Genomic DNA, 21,084 nt, shown 5'->3' with positions numbered 1-21,084 from the left:
AGCTGTAATATATGCCTAACAACCTCAAAGCACTCTAAAAAGGGCTTTAGAGCTGAAAGGGCCCATCACAGTTATCCTGCACTGGGTTGAAATAGCTAGGCCTTTCCACCTCCAACTTGATCAGTCACTGGATTTAGGTGGTTCCTGGAAGAGTATGTCTTTAGAAGAGGAAGTTCTCTGTAGGTGAAGCAAACCCCAAAAGGGGCTGACAGCTAAAGGGTGTCCCCTAAAGCACTCTTAGCAGCTAGGGCAACAGATCCTTGACAGGCAGTTTAGGTGGTGTATCTCTATGTCCCCCATTCTACTTTACACAGAGAATAAGTAGCCTGTATACATTAGTTTTTGATCATTTCCACATCCCTACTTCCCCCAGGAATAACTAAACTTACAGGCAAATCACACACATAAACACACACATTATACAATACGTATGTCATAAAGGAAATGACAAAGGAAACAAATTTGAAAGAACGAGAGAAGATTACTAACTGAAGGAAGATGACATTATTGACATTTAAAAAAGTATGCAAAGGAGTAAAAAAAAGATTATTTAGGGAAAATAAAATCAATTATAATAAAAACAGACAGCTGTGTGCTTGAGAGCTACAGATATAATTAGTCAATGAGGATGGGGTCAGATTTAGAAAGATGTTAATGTTAATCTCAAAGTCCTGGCTTTATTCTGTGGGAAGCAAAGATATACTAGAAGTTTTCAAAGAGCACAGTAACGGTAATACAGAACTAGTGTTTGATTATACAACCTAGAAAAGATATCACAAAAATATAAATAACACATGTTAAAATCCAGATAAAAAAATCCAATAAAACACATTTAGCAATAAAAATAATTTAAACTTTTGTTAGTATAATTCATCTAAAGGTCATTGCAATAGATCCTCAGAAGTTATCTGATAAAATTCAAAAGTCAGAATTTTTGAAATTCCTTTAAAAATTAAAAAAAAAAAAAGAAATTACCAGTGTTTTCATGTTCCCACAACCTAGAATGGATTACTGTTGACATTTTAGTATTTGCCTAAGACTTTTCTTTTTAATGTTTATTTTTGAGAGAGAGAGAGAGAGAGAGAGAGAGATAGACAGAGCGTGAGCAGGGGAGAGGCAGAGAGAGAGGGAGACAGAGAATCTGAAGCAGGCTCCAGGCTCTGAGCTGTCAGCGCAGAGCCCGATGTAGGGCTCAAACTCATGAACTGTGAGATCATGACCTGAGCTAAAGTCAGATGCTTAACCAAGTGAGTTACCCAGGCACCCCTGCTTAACACTAATTTTTAAAATAAAATGTGAAATTTATATAATAAAGTATAAAGTTCAGATTCCCTTTTTACCATGATCTCTATGGTTCTATTCAGTGTTTCCCTTCCTTCAGATAGTCACTATTATTTTTGTTGGGTTTGCATTCCTTCCATTCCATTAACAGATTTTTACCTATGTGTGTACCTATACATGAAGAATATGAACACTTCTTGTGTGTTTTTAAAATTTAAAGGAATCATATCAACTGTACATACTATTTGGTAATTTGCTTTTTTTTTTTTAATTTAAATTCAAATTCACTAACAGTATAGTCTTGGCTTCACAAGTAGACTCAGTGATTCATCTCTTACACATAACACCCAGGGCTCATCCCAAAAGGTTCCCTCTTTAATGCCCATTACCCATTTAAAACCATCCCTCTAACCACCTCCCCTCGAGGAACCCTCAGTTTTTTCTCTATATTTAAGAATTTCTTATGGTTTACCTCCCTCTCTGTTTTAATCTTATTTTTCCTTACTTTCCTCTATGTTCATCTGTTAACTTTCTTAAATTCCACATATGAGTGAAATCATATGTTACCTGTTTTTCTCTGACTTATTTCACTTAGTATAATACTCTCTAGTTCCATCCACGTTGTTGCAAATGGCAAGATTTCATTCTTTTTCATCGCCAAGTAGTATTTCATTGTACATATATATACCACATCTCCTCTAAAACAAACTACTCATGAACAACAGATGTTGGCAAGGATGTGGTGAAAGGGGAACACTTTTGCACTGTTGGGAATGCAAACTGGTGCAGCCACTCTGGAAAACAGTATGGAGGTTCCTCAAAAATTAAAAATAGAACTACCCTATGAACTAGCAACTGCACTATTAGGAATTTATCCAAAGGATACAAAAATACTTATATGAAGGGGCACATGCACCCCAATGTTTACAGCAGCATTATCAACAGTAGTCAAATTATGGAGAGACCCCATATGTCCATTGACTGATGAATGGGTAATTTGTTTTTTTTCACTCAATATTATGTTTTGACAATCTACCCAAGTTGATATTTATGAAATCTGTTAACTTCCACACAGCATTTCTGTCAACCTACCTAATCCCCCTGCAAAATATAAACAATAATTAAATAAACAGAAGTTCATAGTCAACTTTTGCCAAACATCCAAAAGACAAATGATATCTAAATCTATATCTAAACCTGTATCTCTATCTATATCTAAATCTATATCTATGTATCTATAAAACAAATGATATCCCAATATAGATACTATATTCTATAGTTTACAAACTAGAAAGAGAAATATAGCTAAGTAACTCATTTTCTGAGATTAGTGTAATTTTCATATGAAAACCAAAAGAAAATCATATCTTATCAAACACACATGAAAACATCCACACAAAACAATAGCGAATCCAATCCAGTAATGTAATAAAAAAGTATACCCTAAGAATATAAGAATATAAGAAGAGAATATTAGAATATAAGAATGGCTCAACTTCTGAAAAGCTACTAATGCAATCTGACACATTCATAGATTAAAAGTTGAAAGTAGCTTCTGCTATCATCACTGTGGATTATCTTCCTCTCTTTTCAAACCATGGAGATTCTTTTTCAAGTATTTGAGCAAGGAGATATCTATAGCTATAGCTGATCTCTATCAACATCACATACACATATCTTTAATAAACTAGGAATAAAAATAAATTTTATTGTGTAAAAAAAAATTGCTATCTAAACACTTAAAATGATGCCTAATAGCAAAGTACTATCATTCTTTCTAAATTGAAGACAAGATGAGAAACCACTAACGCTATTGACTAGTATGCATATACCAAAAATAATTTCCTATATACCAACAATAACCCATTTAATAACTAATGGAAAAAAATCTCAGTAACACTAGTAATTAAAACTTAAGATACCTAAGAATAAATCTAACAGGGATGTTTAGACCTTATATGAAGAAAATCACACAAATTTACTGATGACCTAAAACAAAATTCTTATGTTTTACTCCCTTACACAAAAATAAACATGAGATGAATTAAAGAATTACGCATACACACACACAATTATCTGTAAGAATGATACAACAGAACACAGGTGAAGGTATGTATGATCTTTTGATGAAGGAAGACTTCTTAAATATTATGGCACTAAAGACAGAAAGCTTCAATAGAAAATTATAGATCCATAAAAATATAGAATTCTATATAACCAAAAAAAAAACCTTCTTTGGGCTAAAAAGCTACAAAGAAAGTGGTATAAATATGTATAACACATATTACTGAAAGTGTTAACATTTTTAAAGCACAAACAGCTGTAAAAATGAAAAGAGAACAGCCCCCCAAATGGCCGAAGTTCATAAATAGGCAACTCACAGTAATAGAAACACAAAGGCTAAGAAAAACCTGAAGTATCAACTTCATTAGTAAAACATATGCAATTCATAACATTTATGCCAATCAACTGTGCAAACATTCAAAGATACAGTATTAAATGTGGACAAGGAAATGGGTAAGGGATCAATCACAAACTCTATTGTTACAAATATAAATTGGTACTACTTTTGTAGAGAACAATTTGGCAATACATATCAAGACACTTAGGTTTTCACATTTCTTTTCCCATGCGGTTCCACTTCTGGAAATTTATCTTAAGAAAATAATCCTGGATGAGCACAATCTTTAGCTCCAAATAAGTTCAGAGCAGCTTTGTAAATAATACTGAATAATGAAAACTAACTTAAGAGTCTAACCAAAGAGCTATTACATTAGTTTACGCTTAATATGGTGAAGAAAAATATTTATTGACGAAAATTTCATAATACATTTAATGAATTAGAAATATATAATTTAAAAAAAAAATTTATGTTTATTTATTTCTGAGACGGAGAGAGACAGAACATGAGTGGGGGAGGGGCAGAGAGAGAAGGAGACAGAGAATCAGAAGCAGGCTCCAGGCTCTGAGATGTCGGCACAGAGCCTGACGCGGGGCTCAAACTCACAAACCATGAGATCATGACCTGAGCCGAAGTCGGTTGCTCAACCAACTGAGCCATCCAGGAGCCCCAAGAAATGTATAATTTAATCCAAATTTTCTGAATTATTTTTAAAATAAAATAAAGGTGAAAGTGACAACTAGATAGTGAGATACATGTGATTTGCTGATAAATGATAGAATTACAGCGCTTATCCTTCCTATTGCTTATCTATTTCTTCTGATTCTCTAAAATGACTACCTTAATCATAATCAGGAATAAACAAAGTAATTTTGAAATTTAAAAAACAAAATTTAATGAGGTGGGTAGGCTAGTGGTGGCACTTAAAGTCTTCATGACTGTAACATTATATAATTTTATAATGTATTTTTGAAAAGGACTAGGTTTCTAAAAGTTCATTTGAAGTCTATTATAATTCTAATCAGACACTCAAAGAGATTTAACAAAAATTGACAAAGCAATTCTAAAGGTAATAAAAAATAATTGCTAATATTTTCTAAAGGCAGAGGACTGACATGGAATCTGCACTATTATAATAGTGAAGTAGGTTATTATAAATTATTAAATAGATGGAGGTTGTATTGTATACATTAAGTCTTCAAGTAACATAGTAATGTGAAAAATGCCAACACTCTAATACTGAGTGTAAAGAAGAATATGAGTCCACCTTTTTATTTTTTTTTTAATTTAATTTAATTTTTTTTTAAATTTTTTTTTCAACACTTATTTATTTTTGGGACAGAGAGAGACAGAGCATGAACGGGGGAGGGGCAGAGAGAGAGGGAGACACAGAATCGGAAACAGGCTCCAGGCTCTGAGCCATCAGCCCAGAGCCTGACGCGGGGCTCGAACTCGCGGACCGCGAGATCGTGACCTGGCTGAAGTTGGTCGCTTAACCGACTGCGCCACCCAGGCGCCCCGAGTCCACCTTTTTAAAAACCCATAAACAGATACACAGGCAATAAAAGACTAAAGGGAAATGTTAAAAATGCTATCGGTGCTTATCTAGGAAATTATAGTAATTATATTTTCTGTGAAAATATAATTTTTCAAGGAAGACGAACACACATCCATACCATTATCTTCTTTCTCTTATGGTGCTTCCTTAGAAATGCCTTGTATCTTTCCAATTTTCTTTTAGAACCTTTAAAAGAATGATTAGATAAAATTTAAATACTTTAAAGAAATTACATATTAAACTATTTAATGAGATCAACTAGCTATTTTGATAAGTATAATGCTAGACACGCATACCCTTAGTTGAATGTACAAATACTGTATTAGGTTTCCTTTTTTTAGAAATGTCATGTTCTAACTAATTTGTCTTTGGTACTTCCTCCTAAATCTAAAGTTTTATCTCAGTTCTTTCCCACTGAATAAGCCCATGTTTTTCAAATAGCTTAGCTACTTACATTTGGTTATTTCATGGTCACCTTAAATTCAATAAAGTACAGTACTGTGGAGCAAGGCCCAGTGAAAGATTATGGGGGACTACTTTGAAGTCAGGTAACCTAGACCTGAGTTGAAGCTCAGACATTTACATATTGAGGACAATGAGTATATATAAAATATATATAAAATATAAAATATTTTTTGAAAATGTACACCTGTGCTCACTCTCTCTCTATACCTCCCTCTATTACAGACACACATACAAGCTATATATATAGCTTATATAATTTAAAAACACTTTTAACACTAAAAATGATGAAAAATTCAGTAAGAAAATTTAAACTAAAACAGTAGTGAATTTAATAGTATATTAAACACATTGTCAGAATTTGACAAATCAAGATGTAAAAAAGGAGGTCAGATATCTAATATAACTAATTAAATATATTTAACACACAGAAAAGACTTTGTAAGTAAACCAATATTATCATTTTTAAGGATTGTATTATGAAAAGTTTGCCCACTAAATAAAGAATAATACAAGAATCACCATTAGTACCTAAAGCTACTCTCTAAGCATTAAGAAATACAACTAGATAAGAAAAATATTATATAAATACTGAAAAAAGGTAAAAACAATCATTACTAGCAGATATGCTCTTATTCAGTCTGTAGTTTTTCACTACTGAATGCTGAACACTTCCTACAGGCTAACACAGCTCATGTAGCTCACCTTACTTTGGGTTTTAGGTGTTTCTGTTCTTATGTTTTGACCCTTGCTGCCTTGCTTGTCTCTGGTACCAACAGAGAGTTGATGCAACCCTGTTTTCTTGTTATTCTGCTACCTCCACTCTAGCTTAACAAAGTTCACAACTATTTTAGGCTTTGTTCTAACAACACTTCCATTAAATCCACATGTTCATGTTCAACTAAAAATCTTGACTGAACTATGTTGAAATGAAGAAGTTTTAAAATAAATTTTATGTTTTTAGATATTTTACACCTTAGGATTTCATTCTTTATGAGAATGCACACACAGAGACAGGCATGCAGACACACAAAAGTGACCATTACTTTACCATTATAAAGAAATAAAGTTTACTTGTCTCAGAAATTATGCTGTTCCAATCAAGTATTTTAGAGGCATGGTTTTTCAAAAGAATTGAACATTCCCCTAATCTTGACTCCATGGTAATGATTGCATCATGTATTCGAGGGACAGTTCCCCACAGATGTGTATAAATTGACGTAAATGAACTATCTTCTTTCATTTTCTTTACAGTGTGTAACCATTTATCATTGTCTCCAAAATAGATTTCCCTTGGCCAATAATCCTGCAAAAAATGGGAGTGAATACGACCTAAATCATTTTTGATGAATTTAAATAATAGAATTCAAAATCAATGAGCTAAAATTGAGACTTAATTCCATTGCATTATCTTTTTTTATATTACTGAAATATAATTAACATACAATGTTATGTTAGTTTCAGGTGTTCAAAATATTGCACAACACAGCATAATTTTTTATTAAATGCATTTTTTTGAAACTGTGAAACAATCATAAAGATTAGAAGTTTCAAATGTTTTACCAAAAAAATTTATTTCCTGAATCATTTGAAAATAAGTTGCTTACTTGACTGATGCCCCATCTTCCTCGAATACATTAGTGTGTATTTACTAAAAACAAAAACATTCTCCTACATAATCAAATATAACCATCAGTTCAGGAAATTGGCAGTCATACATTATTCCTACCTAATTCTCAGACTCTGTGCAAGTCTTATCAACTGAACCAATAATGCTGTTTATAGCAAAAGGATCTAGTTCAGTGTCATGTATCACATTTAGGCTTCATAAGTCTTTAGTCTCCTTCAGTCTACAAATTCCCCAGTCTTTTTTTGATCTCTTTGTACCATAAAACCTTGGATTACGAGTAGCTTATTTTGTGAGTGTTCCACAAGATGAGCAAAAATTTCTAATAAATTTTAACTTGATAAACAAGTGATGCCTTACAACACGAGTAGTGCATGACCCTGAAAGTCACATGGTCACAACTGAGCCAATGGTTCTTCTCTCTCTCTCTCTCTCTCTGTCTCACTGATTGTAGGTGATCGTCTCCTGAGCTTTGATGCTCGGTCCCAAGCTGTGGTGTTTGGCAAAAATCATTGATTTTTCAGAATGTTGGAAGGTGCCCACAACTGGCACTCATGTATTTTTTGTCACTTCAAAGCACCTATGGACAGTCCTTTGCTTTTCCATACAAGAGTAAGCTTAGGAATTCTTTGCTTCTTTCTAGGTCAGGCTGCCTGCACATATAGAATATAGACCCTTTCCTCTGCTGCCTTACTACCAGTTACATTAAATATAGTATATAATAAGAGTTTATTAATATTGTACTGCAGTCAACATTTGTGCGAGCATACACAATGGCCCCCATGCAGAAAAAGATTCCATTGAGCCAGTAGGTAGCAGTGATTCCATCAGTGATAGAGAAAGTTGTCCTACACAATAACCCTCCTCTCTCTCCCTGACACCAGCCAGGAAGGTTTTCAAAGTTAAGTGCAGGTTAATTCATTTATTTTTCTTTACATTTGTATTTTCTTTATTATTTTGTATTATATTACAGTATTGTAATCACTTTTATATAAATATGTTTGTGTTGTGGAATGAATCATCTGAGTTTCTATTATTTCTTATGGGGAAATTTGCTTTGATATACAAGTGCTTTGGATTACAAGCATGTTTCTGGAATGAATTATGCTCACAAACTAAGGTTTTACTGTATTTAAAACCATGAGTTCACAGTGAAACCTGGAATTCCAATTCCAAACATTCTAGTTTTCTTTCTTTACATAGTACAATTACCACCTCCAACAGTGAAAAATCTAGTTGCCATTATCTTTAGTATATGTACTTATTTGATCAATCTTTTCAGGTAACCAATCTCTCCTCTCACTGGGAGCTTCTTTTCCATGTAGATGTCCTTTTCATCCTGCTTAGACTCTGACATCCAATGCCAGGCTGCCAATTCTTCAGGGATACCTTCCTTACCCCTACCTGAGCTCTGACTTCTCATACCAAGCCGCAGCCTACTTCCATACATCCCTGGAAAAACTCCTCATCCCCAGCCACAGGTGGATATCATCTCACTCCCTTGGACCTTAGGCATCACATGTATACCCTCCTCACCATGGCTGAATTCAGATAGCTTTCCCAGGGCCATCACAGTACATCCTCTTCCCCAGTGCCAATATGGACACCTGCCTTGTTTGGGTCCCAAAGTGGCTTCAGGACTAAATTGCTCAGGAAAGGAAAGAGAGTAAGGGAAGAAGAGAAAGGGAAATGAAGGGAAAGGAAGGAATTTCATAACAATATTTGCAAATCTAAATACAAGATTATCTTTTAATTATAATCAACTAATAGCAAAACAAAAAAAGTTGGCCTACATTAAGAAAGGTGTATGAGTAAAAGAATGTTTTTTGCAATGGTAGAAAATCTGCAGAGAATAAACTCTTGAATGAAATTTGGGTGAGATATTCTGGGAATTTAGCTAAATGGGAATAAATATGAAGTCTGCAGATCAGGAATTATTTAAAATTTTAAATAGCTTTGGTCTAATCCACTTGCCTTTTTCTTCCTTTAAAGACTTTCTGAACCCATCATACATGTCTTATTTATAAATTACGCTCTCTAATAATAGCAGGTACCTGAATAATATCTAGCTTCTAACTCTAGAAAACTTTCCTACAGGTATCTATGTCCCTCTACCATTTTAGAAAAAAGAATACACTTAGATACCTAAGTGCCATCTCTCAACTCCTACATATTGTATCTTAAACAAGACACAACCACCTGGAGAAGTTTCCTGCATTAAAATTTGGGTCTTATGTATCAAAAAGTACAAAGACTTTGGAAGAATAAGATATAATCACAGGATGCAATTCTTGGAAACAAACATTGTCAAGTCAGAATGACAGCCACATTTGAAAACACAGTCCCTAGGGGTCATGTGTTGCTATTGTTAGAGGAGATTTGGGAGAGAGGAGAGAGACTCAAATGGAAATGCATTTGCAAGATTTTACAATATACACAAACCTTAATGAAAAATGTATCCTTATGCCAGACTTGAGATATCACAATCCTTGTTCCCAAGATATTGAAGTATATTATGAGGTGAATAAAGTATTCTGTAATCCTATAAGCCTGATATAAGATTCTGTCTTTTGTACTTTCCCAAGGTAATCAGGGGATTGACTGGTGTCCCAAAGACATTAACATGAATAAGGTGATGCATAACTAAGCTCGGTTTTTTCACTGGCTTCTTCGTGGCTGCATGATTAAATGGATACCAGACGGTGATCTTGTGGCAGATCATACTTGCCTTTCCCCCTCATTTCTCTATTTACTTTCATTTATTATTCCTTTCTATTTTTCCTTCAACCACCTGCTCCTTGAATAGAGTATCATCTGAAGGTAAATTTTGTGGCCAGTCCTAGGGAAGGTAAACTGGAGTCAACTAGCAGCCAACAGGCAGAAGAGCAGCCAGGCAAAAATGATGTCGTTACTGGCAGAGAGAAAATCAACACTACTAGGGTTTAAGCATCCAGAGTCCACAGTGATTATATTAATTTAAAAACAAATGTATTCCAATTCCAAAGAGACAAAAGAATTGGACTGGAAATTTCTGTTCCCTAAAGAGTTAAATTCTCCATTAGAGCACTATAGTCTTCAGTGATAACTTCAGGAAGACATTTATCTTATTTAAAAGGTCAGTGAAGCAAGAATCGGCTATGTGCTTGTTATGTTTAATTACTGCAATTAAACTTTGGCAGTGGCAGAGGCACAGAATATGACATACTGGTACACAACTAGAGATGGAGCCTAGTAGCTAGACAGAAGGGCTCTCTTGAAGTTTGAAAAGAGATTTTGTTTACTGAACATATGATTAGGCCTTCATCCATGTCCTAAGCCCTAAAAAAAAGTGCTGAGGTTTCCAAAAATGAGTAAAAAATATGAAGAATGACCAGGGTTAGAAGAATTGACTTTTAACTCTTCTTTCCTTAAGCTTTAAAAAAAGGAGGGTTTTAAAGAATGAATGGATGGATGGATAAATAAACAGACAAACAGATAAATAAATAGGTTGTTCCCTAAAGAAAGACAATGGGATTGAAATAATTATTCCATCATAAAGTACCTTTGATCTTCTGAGAAAAATCACAGTAGGGATCTGAGTACCCTCTAGGTATGGATTATAAGTGTAGCAGACTTGTTAATGAAAATTGATACGGACATAAAGTACTCCTAAATAAAAGTCACATGAAAGCAGAAAAACAGGACGCAGAGTAAGAAATAAACATCAGCGAAGATCAAATGTGATGTGTAAATAAGGAAAGAATTCAAACCGACTCTTGAGTACCTAAAGAACTGAAAAGGACTAAAAAAGTGTAACACTAAAGGGAAACAGTGCAGAAGGAGGGGGATGTAAATTCCATGATGGCAAGGAGTATTCTCTGTTTTTTGTTCATTGTTGTATTTCCAGGGTCCAGAACAATACCTGGCATCTGGTAGGTAGTGGATAAAAATCATTAATGAATGAATGAACAGGATAAGTCAAAGAATTGATAGTAATGCAACATTAGTGGAACAAGAGGCTGTTATAAAAACAGAATACAAAAATATTTTTATAAAAATAAAAATAGAAACAGAATGGTGATGGAGTAAAAGGGAAAGAAGCAGGAAGAGAATGTGGGAATTGATCAAATAGATAAATGAGAAATGATCGAAGGTAAAAAAAAGTACACAGAACTAGAACAAGAAATAGGAAGAGGGGAAAGACAGGAGTAGAAGGTACAAAATATTAAAATTACAAAAGAAAAATAAAAATGGTAGGAATCGGCCAAAATGAGACATCTTTAGATGATGTGATGAAAGATAAGTGATAAGACGTGAGAAACTAACAGCTAACATGTAGGTTCCAGGTACTGGTCTACTGCTAGCTAGGAGTGGAGCTGGGATCTGAACATAGGCAATCTGACACCAGAGCCTCTGTCCTTAACCACTACACCACTATGCAGATACACACCTTTGCTTTTATATTTTAGAGGGAAATTAATAGATAGGCTTTCCAGGAGGCCATAAGCAGTTTAGAATATATTTTAATTTCTGTTTTGTTTTATTCATTTGCTTGTTTATCATATGCTTCAATTCTAAAAAAAAAAAAAAAAAGCAGTTCCATGAAGGCAGGGATCTTTGCCTCTTTTTATTCACTAGTATATTCTAATTGTAATAGGCACTCAAAAATATTTCTTAAATGAATTTGAGGAAGTTATTACTTTCTTATGATTGCCTATAAGACAAAAGTTTTGTCCAGCAAATAAGAAATTAAATATCCAGTCATTTTATTCCTGGATGCTTTCAAATATTCAACAGTATGGCAATGCATAGACATAGTCATGTCTTGAAAAAAAGTAACTACAGATTACAAGTATTTGGTTGGGAAATCGAGACAACAAGAACAACTTTACAGATAAATCCATAAGTGATAAAACAGTACAAATAGATATACGTTACTTTATCAAATGCCATATGATAAAAATTGAAAGCTATCAATATAAACGCTGGCCTTTGGATACAAGGACAGTGCTTCTTACATGCCATTAATAAAACATTTGCTTTGATTTTTATTTTATTCTATCTTTGGTAAAGGGCTGGCATAAACCTGTCATCTTGATTTGATTAGTATTCTTTTTTTTTTTTTTTACATTTATTTATTTTTGAGAGATAGAGAGAGACAGAGCACAAGTGGGGGAAGGCCAGAGATAGAAGGAGACAAAAAATCCAAAGCAGGCTCCAGGCTCTGAACTGTCAGCACAGAGTCCAATGCGGGGCTTGAACTCACAAACTGTGAGATCATGACCTGAGCCGAAGTCGGACGCTTAACCGACTGAGCCACCCAGGCACCTCTGATTAGCATTATTCTTAATTTAAGCAGAGTGATTATGCATTTCCCAACTCAAATAATTAGAAATTTTCATCTGAAATCATAGATCTTTAAGCATATATGATAGTATAGTCCAAATATCTCCATAATTATTTGCTGATTTTGGTTTAACTATAATCCTTTCCCCTTGGCATTAAAAAGACCCCAAACATTGTGATTAGGCTATAGCACGTTTCCATCATTATTTAAATCAAAATACAGTAAAACCTTGGCTTGTGAGTAACTTGTTCTGTGAGTGTTCCACAAGATGAGCAAACATTTCTAATAAATCTTAACTTGATAAATGAGCGATGTCTTCCAATATGAGTAGTACATGACCCCGAACGTCACATGATCACAACTGAGCCTATGGTTCTTCCATCTCTCTCTCTCTCTTTCTCTCTCTCTCTCTCTCACTGTGGAATTGTGGGTGATTGTCTCCCATGCTTGGATTGCTCAGTCTCAGGTTGTGGTGTCTGGCAGAAATCAGTGATTTTTCAGAATGTTGGAAGGTGCCCACAACTGGCACTAGTATATTTTTGTCACTTCAAAGTACCTTTGGACAGTCCTTTGCTTTTCCATACAAAAGTAAGCTTAGGAATGCTTTGCTTCTTTCTAGGTCAGGCTGCCTGCAGATATAGATCCTTTCCTCTGCCTTATTGCCTCTTACATTGAATTCAGTATATGAGAAGAATTCAATACTGTACTATAGTCAACACCCGTGCAAGTGTATACAATGGCCCTTGTACAGAAAAAGGTTGAAAAGAAAGGTGGTAAGAAGGAGATGATTCCAGTATAAATTAAGGAAATCATGGAGAAGTATGAACAAGGTACGTGAGTAGCTGAAGTTGCACAATTTTAGAAGTCTACATCTGCATCTCGGCTGCAGAGGAAGAGGAGAAACAGGTGGAGGAATCCCTCACTTCAAATGAGATTAGGGAGATGTGTAAAATGTGGGAAACAGTGCAAAATTTTGTAGAAAAGCACCAGCCAAATAAGGCTGTAGCAGTGCAAGTGATGAATCTGTTTAATGACAATGCAATGTCACATTTCTGCAAAATCCTCAAAAGGAGACAAAATCAAGTGTTGTTGGATAGGTTCCTTGTTAAAGTTGCACAAAAAGAAAAAGATGCCATTGAGCCAATAGATAGCAGTGATTCCGTTAATGATAGTGAAGGCTGTCCTACACAATAACCCTCCTCTCTTGTCTCCCTTACAGTAGCCACAAAGGTTTTCTAAGGTAAGTGCAGGTTAATTTGCTTATTTTTCTTTATACTTTGTATGTTTTATTATCTTATATTATATTACAGTATTGTCATCATTTTTATATGAGTATTTCAGGTTGTGGAAAGAATCATCTGAGTTTCCATTATTTCTTATGGCAAAATTTGCTCTGATATACAAGTGCTTTGGATTATAAGCATGTTTTCAGAGTGAATTATGCTTGCAAACCAAGGTTTTACTGTAGTTGCAAAAAGTTTGTGCTAATAATAGTTTAAAATATTTCGCTCTGCTACAGTGACTGAAATAAACTCTTGGAAACTAGGAATATCTTCATATTCTATTTGCTCCTAAAGGGAATTCAGTGCTTTTCTAAAACATTTAAAAAGAAACTTATTTAAACAAAGAATTGAAAATAGATGTTAAAAATATAGGTATTTTTGCAATTCTATTCTCAACAGTTTAGTTGCAAATTTAGTATAGCAAATTCTGTTTATAAATAGGTACAAATTATTCAGTCCAAATTACTCAAAGTATGTACACACCTCATTTTTTTTTTTAATTTTTTTTAATTTTTTTAAATGTTTATTTATTTTTGAGACAGAGAGAGACAGAGCATGAATGGGGGAGGGGCAGAGAGAGAGGGAGACACAGAATCGGAAGCAGGCTCCAGGCTCTGAGCCATCAGCCCAGAGCCTGACGCGGGGCTCGAACTCACCAACCGTGAGATTGTGACCTGAGCTGAAGTCGGATGCTCAACCGACTGAGCCACCCAGGCACCCCTGTACACACCTCATTTTTAAAAAGTCTCCTTTCTCTCTGTTTTCCACACTAACATCTTTATCCTAGTCCTTGACACTCTCCGATGCAAAACAAACCTGATCTTCAGATTCATGAGTAAACAGACCCAAGGGAAAACTTGTAGCAAGCCCAATAACTCCAGAAGTCAGTACTTAAATGTTAACAACGGAAACAGGAGCTTTCAACATGAAAACACAGTTTTGAATATTTCACCCTGATCCAACAATCAAAGAAACTGATACACCACCCCTGCAAATTACCTGTGAGTCTAAACTGTGGTACATGGATAAATGAGGGAAGTACAAATAATTATCAGATATTCTTTAAGGTGTAAATGTTCAAAACAAACATATTAGCAAAATTATATAGAAACGTTTGTATCATCCTTCTGATGGGATACAGATCTAAAATTTTCTCAAAGTCAAAAAGAGAATAGAATATTGACAAGGCTACAAGATAGAGCCTACTGAAAGGAGATAAATATTTATAAGCATTTCCCACATTGAAATGTAGTTTTTTTGAATTTCTATTCTCAGCCTTTTCTTAAGCCTTCCATATCTTCACAACTGATGTTTTAAAAGATGTAATGGGACATAAAATAGATGTACTACTTACCCAATTTTGAAACTTTAAGAATTCTTCAATGTTCATTGGAGGTTTATGCATTTTCTAATGAAGTAAATCAACATTGCTAATTAATATAAATATTGCTAACTAACAAACTCAACATAAATTAACACTGTTTATGATGTTTACACATAATTTGTTTAAATAAATGGTGCTCCTGGACTTAAGTTATAATTTTCAGAGCCATAAGGCATTGTAAAATATTCACTTTGTAAAGTCCCTGCACTTTTTTTTTTTAATTTTTTTTTCAACGTTTATTTATTTTTGGGACAGAGAGAGACAGAGCATGAACGGGGTAGGGGCAGAGAGAGAGGGAGACACAGAATCGGAAACAGGCTCCAGGCTCTGAGCCATCAGCCCAGAGCCCGATGCGGGGCTCGAACTCATGGACCGCGAGATCGTGACCTGGCTTAACCGACTGCGCCACCCAGGCGCCCCAAGTCCCTGCACTTTTAAAAGGCACAGAGATCAATGTTTAAATTCTGAGCCTCCAAACCAAATTCTCAAAGGCTTCCTTCTTATATATTGCTTCTAGGGAAAAAACTCCACATTAATCCTCTTGAATGTCCTAATTTCAAATTCCTACAAGAGTTCCAAGATATTTTGGGCTATGTTGGATGGTGTCTACAATAAATCCAAAGCCAAAAATATATTAACTTGCCTCTCTTGCTGATGAAGTATTTAAGAAAAGGCCACACTAGTGACATGGTGAAAGTAACTTAAATGTTTGGATATTTCCATGTAATAAGTAATAGCCCGATTTTATTAGTAGTTTCCTCATAAGTTGAAAACATATTCTTTCATTAGACAAATTAATTTTAATCAGGACCACATCTTGTTCTTCTTTGCCTTAGAGACTGTACACATTCTTACTTCTGCTTGGAAGCCTCCCTGTTCCAAACCTTCTCTGTCCAATCCCTTCTTGATCTTATTTTAAATATCAAATTAAAAGTCACTTGTTCTAGGAAGTCCTCCTTGTTCCCCAAAAGATTCTCTTCAGTAACACATAGATTTGTATCTATATGAGGATAGAAACTATGGTATAAGTCACTGCTGAATTGTCAAAATTTCATACGATGATTCACTCAGGATTAGTACACAATAAGTACTTGCAATGTGTATAAATTAATGAATAAATGAGTAAATAGATAACAGAAAAATGGGTATTTATTCAGAACAATAATATGACCATTTCTAGAGAATGAAAACCCCATTAGAAGAAGGCAAAAATAAGAGGAATTCAGAATATCCTAATACAATATCCTAATGGTCTGATGATGGCATGTCTGAAAAGATTGCAGCACATTTTAATTTACCATAACATATATTCCACATATATAAAATGATACAGATTACAAAATCACCATAGTTTTGTAAAAATAGCTACACTTTTGAGGTTGAAGGGAATATTTCATTCTTTAATACTGTTTGAAATATGGTGAATATAAACAAATATATAACAGATAATAAATAACAAAATAAAAGGTATATGTGACAATCGTTACAAAAAGAAGCGTTCAGAAGCAAAGCTGCATTGAGCTGTCAAAAAAATTTAATGGAAAACATGGGACTCTAGATTGAGAAGGGTAAGAAATAAGAGAGATGGTACGCACAGAATGCTTAGAGACAAAAAAAAATGTTAGGGATACAATATCTTCAGAGAGAGTGAATGTAGTAGTCATCTAGAAGAAAGCTATCAGTATTATTTTGAAATGTATGAAATATAAAGAAGCTAATTAGAACAACTTAAATGTTGCCTTTTTCTTATAATGGCTATCAAACCACTTCTAGTACAAAGCACTAAAAAAATCCCCATATTTCTGTTTTAAAAATTCTTTCTTTTTTTTAATTTATTTTGAGAGAGACATAGAGAGCAAGCAGGGGAGGGGCAGAGAGAGAGGGAGGCAGAATCGCAAGCAGGCTCCGCACTGTTAGCACAGAGCCTCATGTGGGGTTTGAACTCAAAAACTGTGAGATCATGACCTGAGCTGAAGTAGAGTCAGACGCTTAACCGACTGAGTCGCCCAGGCGCCCCTTTTCTTTTCTTTCCTCTTTTCTTTTCTTTCTTCCTTCATTTCTTTATTTCCTTTTCTTGAGAAGAGTTGACACACATTATATTAGTTTCAGGTGTACAACATGGTGATTCAACAACTCTACACTGTGCTCGCCTGAAGTACAGCTACCATTTGTCACCATACAACACTATTATAACATCATTGACTATATTCTCTATGCTGTACGTTTTATTCCTGCAGCTTATTCATTCTACAACTGGAAGCCTGTATCTCCCATTCTTCTTCACCCATTTTGCACATCCCTTTAACTCTAGCAACCATCAGTTTGTTCTCTGTATTTAAAGTTCTGTTTCTGCTTTTGTTTAATCATTTGTTTCGCTTTTTAGATTCCACATATAACTGAAATTATATGGTATTTGTATTTCTCTAATTTATTTCACTTTATTACACTTTAGGTCCATCCGCATTGTTGTAAATGGCAATATCTCATCCTTTTTATGGCTGCATAATATTCCATTGTGCGTGCATGTTGTGTGTGTGTGTGTGTGTGTGTGTATACATACATATATACATAACCTCTTTACCTACTTGTATTGGAAAATAATACATTCCAATTAAAGAAAATTAGAAAAATAAGTTAAGGAAGTAAAACTCACACAAGTTCCAGCTAATTTCAATATAAAATTCCAAAGTTCTCTAAGGTTAGTGTTAAAAAGAGGTAGGAATAAAGTAAATGGACTTCTGCTCTAAGTAGAATGTAGAAGTATGCAAAACACCTATGCTTCCCTGGTAACAACAAGGGAAACCCAGACAAAATAAAGATCTCACTTTTCTATGAGGTTAGTGAAGAGTAGTGGGTGCTAGTAAGCAGTATGGGCTACATAATTTGGAAAATGCAGAGCCCCTTGTTCAACAATTATTAAGAATTTTAAGATGGTAATATCAGACCATTAAACCAAGTGTAGGGTCCATCTAATCATAAGGGCCTGTGCAATTGCAAGCCCATGAAGCCTTTCTACCTGGAAGCCTGGATGACCAGAAATTTAAAAAAAAAAAAATCCCCTTTATAAGTGAGCATAAAGCTGTGTCAGTTTCCTTACCCGGCAATGATCTTTAACCATCCATTGAGGGAACTGTTGGTCTGCCATGGTGCAGGAACTTTGCAGAGATGAAGAGAAATCAGCTGGACCTTAAGCATCTGCATTAGCTGGAGGAACAAACTGGAGTCTGAAAGACACCTAAATACAAAAACAAATGACTCAGACAAACAATCCCTGCCCAGACCCTATGACTCCCTTCTGAGTTTTATCAAAAAAGCAGCAGTCCAGGAGGGGCTGGAAAGATAGAGGACTTAAAGAGGCCAACACATTCTTAACATTACTTGGGCTTCAGGGCCCTGACAGAGTTGACTTCAAAGGTGAAGCAAAAATGTAAAAAAAAAAAATCAGTTCCAACTTCTCCCAATTGAATATTGACAAGATATAAGAGTTGGCTATGAAGAGGGAAGTTGGAAGTTGGCTTAGACACAGGTGAATTTCAATCCAATTAAAGCAAAAGTAAAGTTCAACTCAAGTCTAGGAGGAATCAAAAGATCAGTATCTCATTTTGAATGTCAAGGAGATAAAAAGGCTTATGCTAAATTATACTTCATCCTCTATAATTTTTCCCACATAATGTCTAATACACAATAAAACAATTGAAGATGTACAAACAAGAAGTAAAATGGGACCTATAATCAAAAGAAAACACAGTCGATGGGGCATCTGGGTGGCTCAGTTGGCTAAGCATCCAACTTTGGCTCAGGTCATAATCTCATGGTCTATGGGTTTGAGCCCCCGCTTCGACCTCTGTTCTGACAGCTCAGAGCCTCGAGCCTGCTTCACATTCTGTGTCTCTCTCTGCCCCTTCCCTCCTCACACTTTGTCTCTCTCCCTCTCAAAAATAAATAAACATTAAAAAATTTTTTAAATAAATAGAAAAAGGTATGAAAGGTATGAGCAGAAACCAATGAAATAAAAATATGAAAACAGAGAAATCAACAAACCAAAAGTTTGTCTTTTAAAAGATGAAAAAAACAAACCCTTAGTAGAAATGAATTTAAAAAATGAAAGGAAAATGTATATGGGAGGAAAAAATTATCTGCTAGATTGAAATATTTTAATTGCTATATTTGATTATAACGCTTTACCACTTTGGCAGAATGTCTGAGGACAGATTACTAATAACTACACAACAATTTGGCTATTATTAAACAAAAGAAAGTAAAAGGTTGTATTAAAAGTTAACGTGATCATATGTGGCTCAGGGTTGAATGATATTTACAAATGTGAATTTAAACAAAAATTGAGATATTACTACATTGAGAGATGAGGGGATAAGAACGTGTACAGGTAGAGAGAGAAGGAATGTTCTTGTACCTGAGGGTGGTGTTATAAAAGAGCTTTATCATTGACTTCCTTAGAAGAAAGTCAATGGAAAATGTCTGAAATTGAAAAAATCAAAACACTGTAATATATTATGACATATGCAGTAAATAACAAAAGAATTATTAAAAAGTCTTGAAAGAATTTTTCTTTTGAGAGAACTGAGAATAGAATGGAGGGGTTGGGAACTACCAGGCTTTGGTAAAAATCCTAGAATATGTCAACTGTTAGTGCTTACCAACATGTGCATGTTTCTCTACAGTTCCCAAGCTCACATGCAGTAAAGTGGGAGGGGGAGGGATCTTTGATATGTGGGCAAAGTGATATACGCCACTTTTTAGGGATGACCTCTAAAACTTTTGGTATGATTCAACATGCTTTCTTTCTTGTCAGATGAGCTGTGGACTCAAGTCTTAGGAGATAGTAGAACCAGTAAAAATTAAACAAAAGAACACAAGAAACAACCTGCATCCTTGAGTCTAATGTTTCATCTGACTAGTAACATCTGAATTTCCTGTGAGAAATAAAAATTTATTGTATCAAACTCCTGAAATGTTGGGGTTTTCTGTGACAGTAGTAAATTCATCATGGTGGTTTAAAAAAAAATGGCCACAATTTCCTTGACAATCTTTTGAGAAGTGGTATCTATCTATGTCCCCTTTCCTATAATCTGGACAGGTTTTAAGACACACTTATAACCAAAATAATAAATAATGTGTGAGAAGTGACAGTGTGTTACTCTTTGATACTGGGTCAGAAAAGAACATGTAGTTTCTGCCTTGTTCATGGCAATGCTGGACTGTGGAGCACTCAGAAGTCTGATTACGCAGCTGCCATACTGTGAGGAAGTTCAGGCCACATGGAGAGTCTTGCACACAGGATTTCTGCTAGCATTCATAGACTTCCGAGCTGAGTTATCAGAGAAAAGCTGACTCTCTGTGCCGTGCTGAACACACAATCCATGAACACAATAAAAAAGTTGTTTTAAGTCATGTTTTGGACTAATGTATTACAGAGCACAAGTAACCCAATACTGACATCACTTCAATGAATAAACAGTATCATTTGCTTTTTTTAACCTGAGCACCTGAACTAAAGCAGTTAAAGAAGAAAAAGGCATGAATTATTTATTCTTGGCTTGGAGACTTTGCTATTGTTAACTTTTTTCACCCAGGAAGTTCATCTTTCCTCCTAAAGCAGTGGCTTTCAAACTTTTTAAAGAGAAATGCACAAGAAGACATACATTTTATAAATGCACGCACCCACACAGAGATCTTTCTTATGATGGGGTTAAGTTTCGATAAACCCATGGTTAAGTTGAAAATGTATTTAATACACCCAA

At 34.7% G+C, this 21,084-nt stretch overlaps 1 protein-coding gene across 8 annotated transcripts in view; it reads right to left on the bottom strand.

The window, feature by feature from the left end:
- The window catches only part of FAM227B (family with sequence similarity 227 member B), a 195,756-nt gene that overhangs the window by 173,282 nt on the left and 1,390 nt on the right, over positions 1-21,084 (bottom strand). For all 8 annotated transcript variants that reach the window (XR_006704715.1, XR_006704716.1, XM_045449786.1 and 5 more), the window contains exons 2-5: positions 18,420-18,557; positions 15,293-15,346; positions 6,777-7,008; positions 5,359-5,426 (exon numbers count right to left, since the gene is read on the bottom strand). Coding sequence is in view for 6 of the 8 variants with exons in the window: in XM_045449786.1 (XP_045305742.1) it covers positions 5,359-5,426; positions 6,777-7,008; positions 15,293-15,346; positions 18,420-18,467 (402 nt within the window). In the remaining 2 variants the exon portion in view is untranslated. The remainder of the gene's footprint in view (positions 1-5,358; positions 5,427-6,776; positions 7,009-15,292; positions 15,347-18,419; positions 18,558-21,084) is intronic.

The sequence above is a fragment of the Leopardus geoffroyi genome, chromosome B3, assembly GCF_018350155.1.
Source record: "Leopardus geoffroyi isolate Oge1 chromosome B3, O.geoffroyi_Oge1_pat1.0, whole genome shotgun sequence".
NCBI classification, from domain to species: Eukaryota; Metazoa; Chordata; class Mammalia; order Carnivora; family Felidae; genus Leopardus; species Leopardus geoffroyi.
Note: the sequence above shows the minus strand (reverse complement) of the source record. Positions and strands in the feature narration are given on the sequence as shown.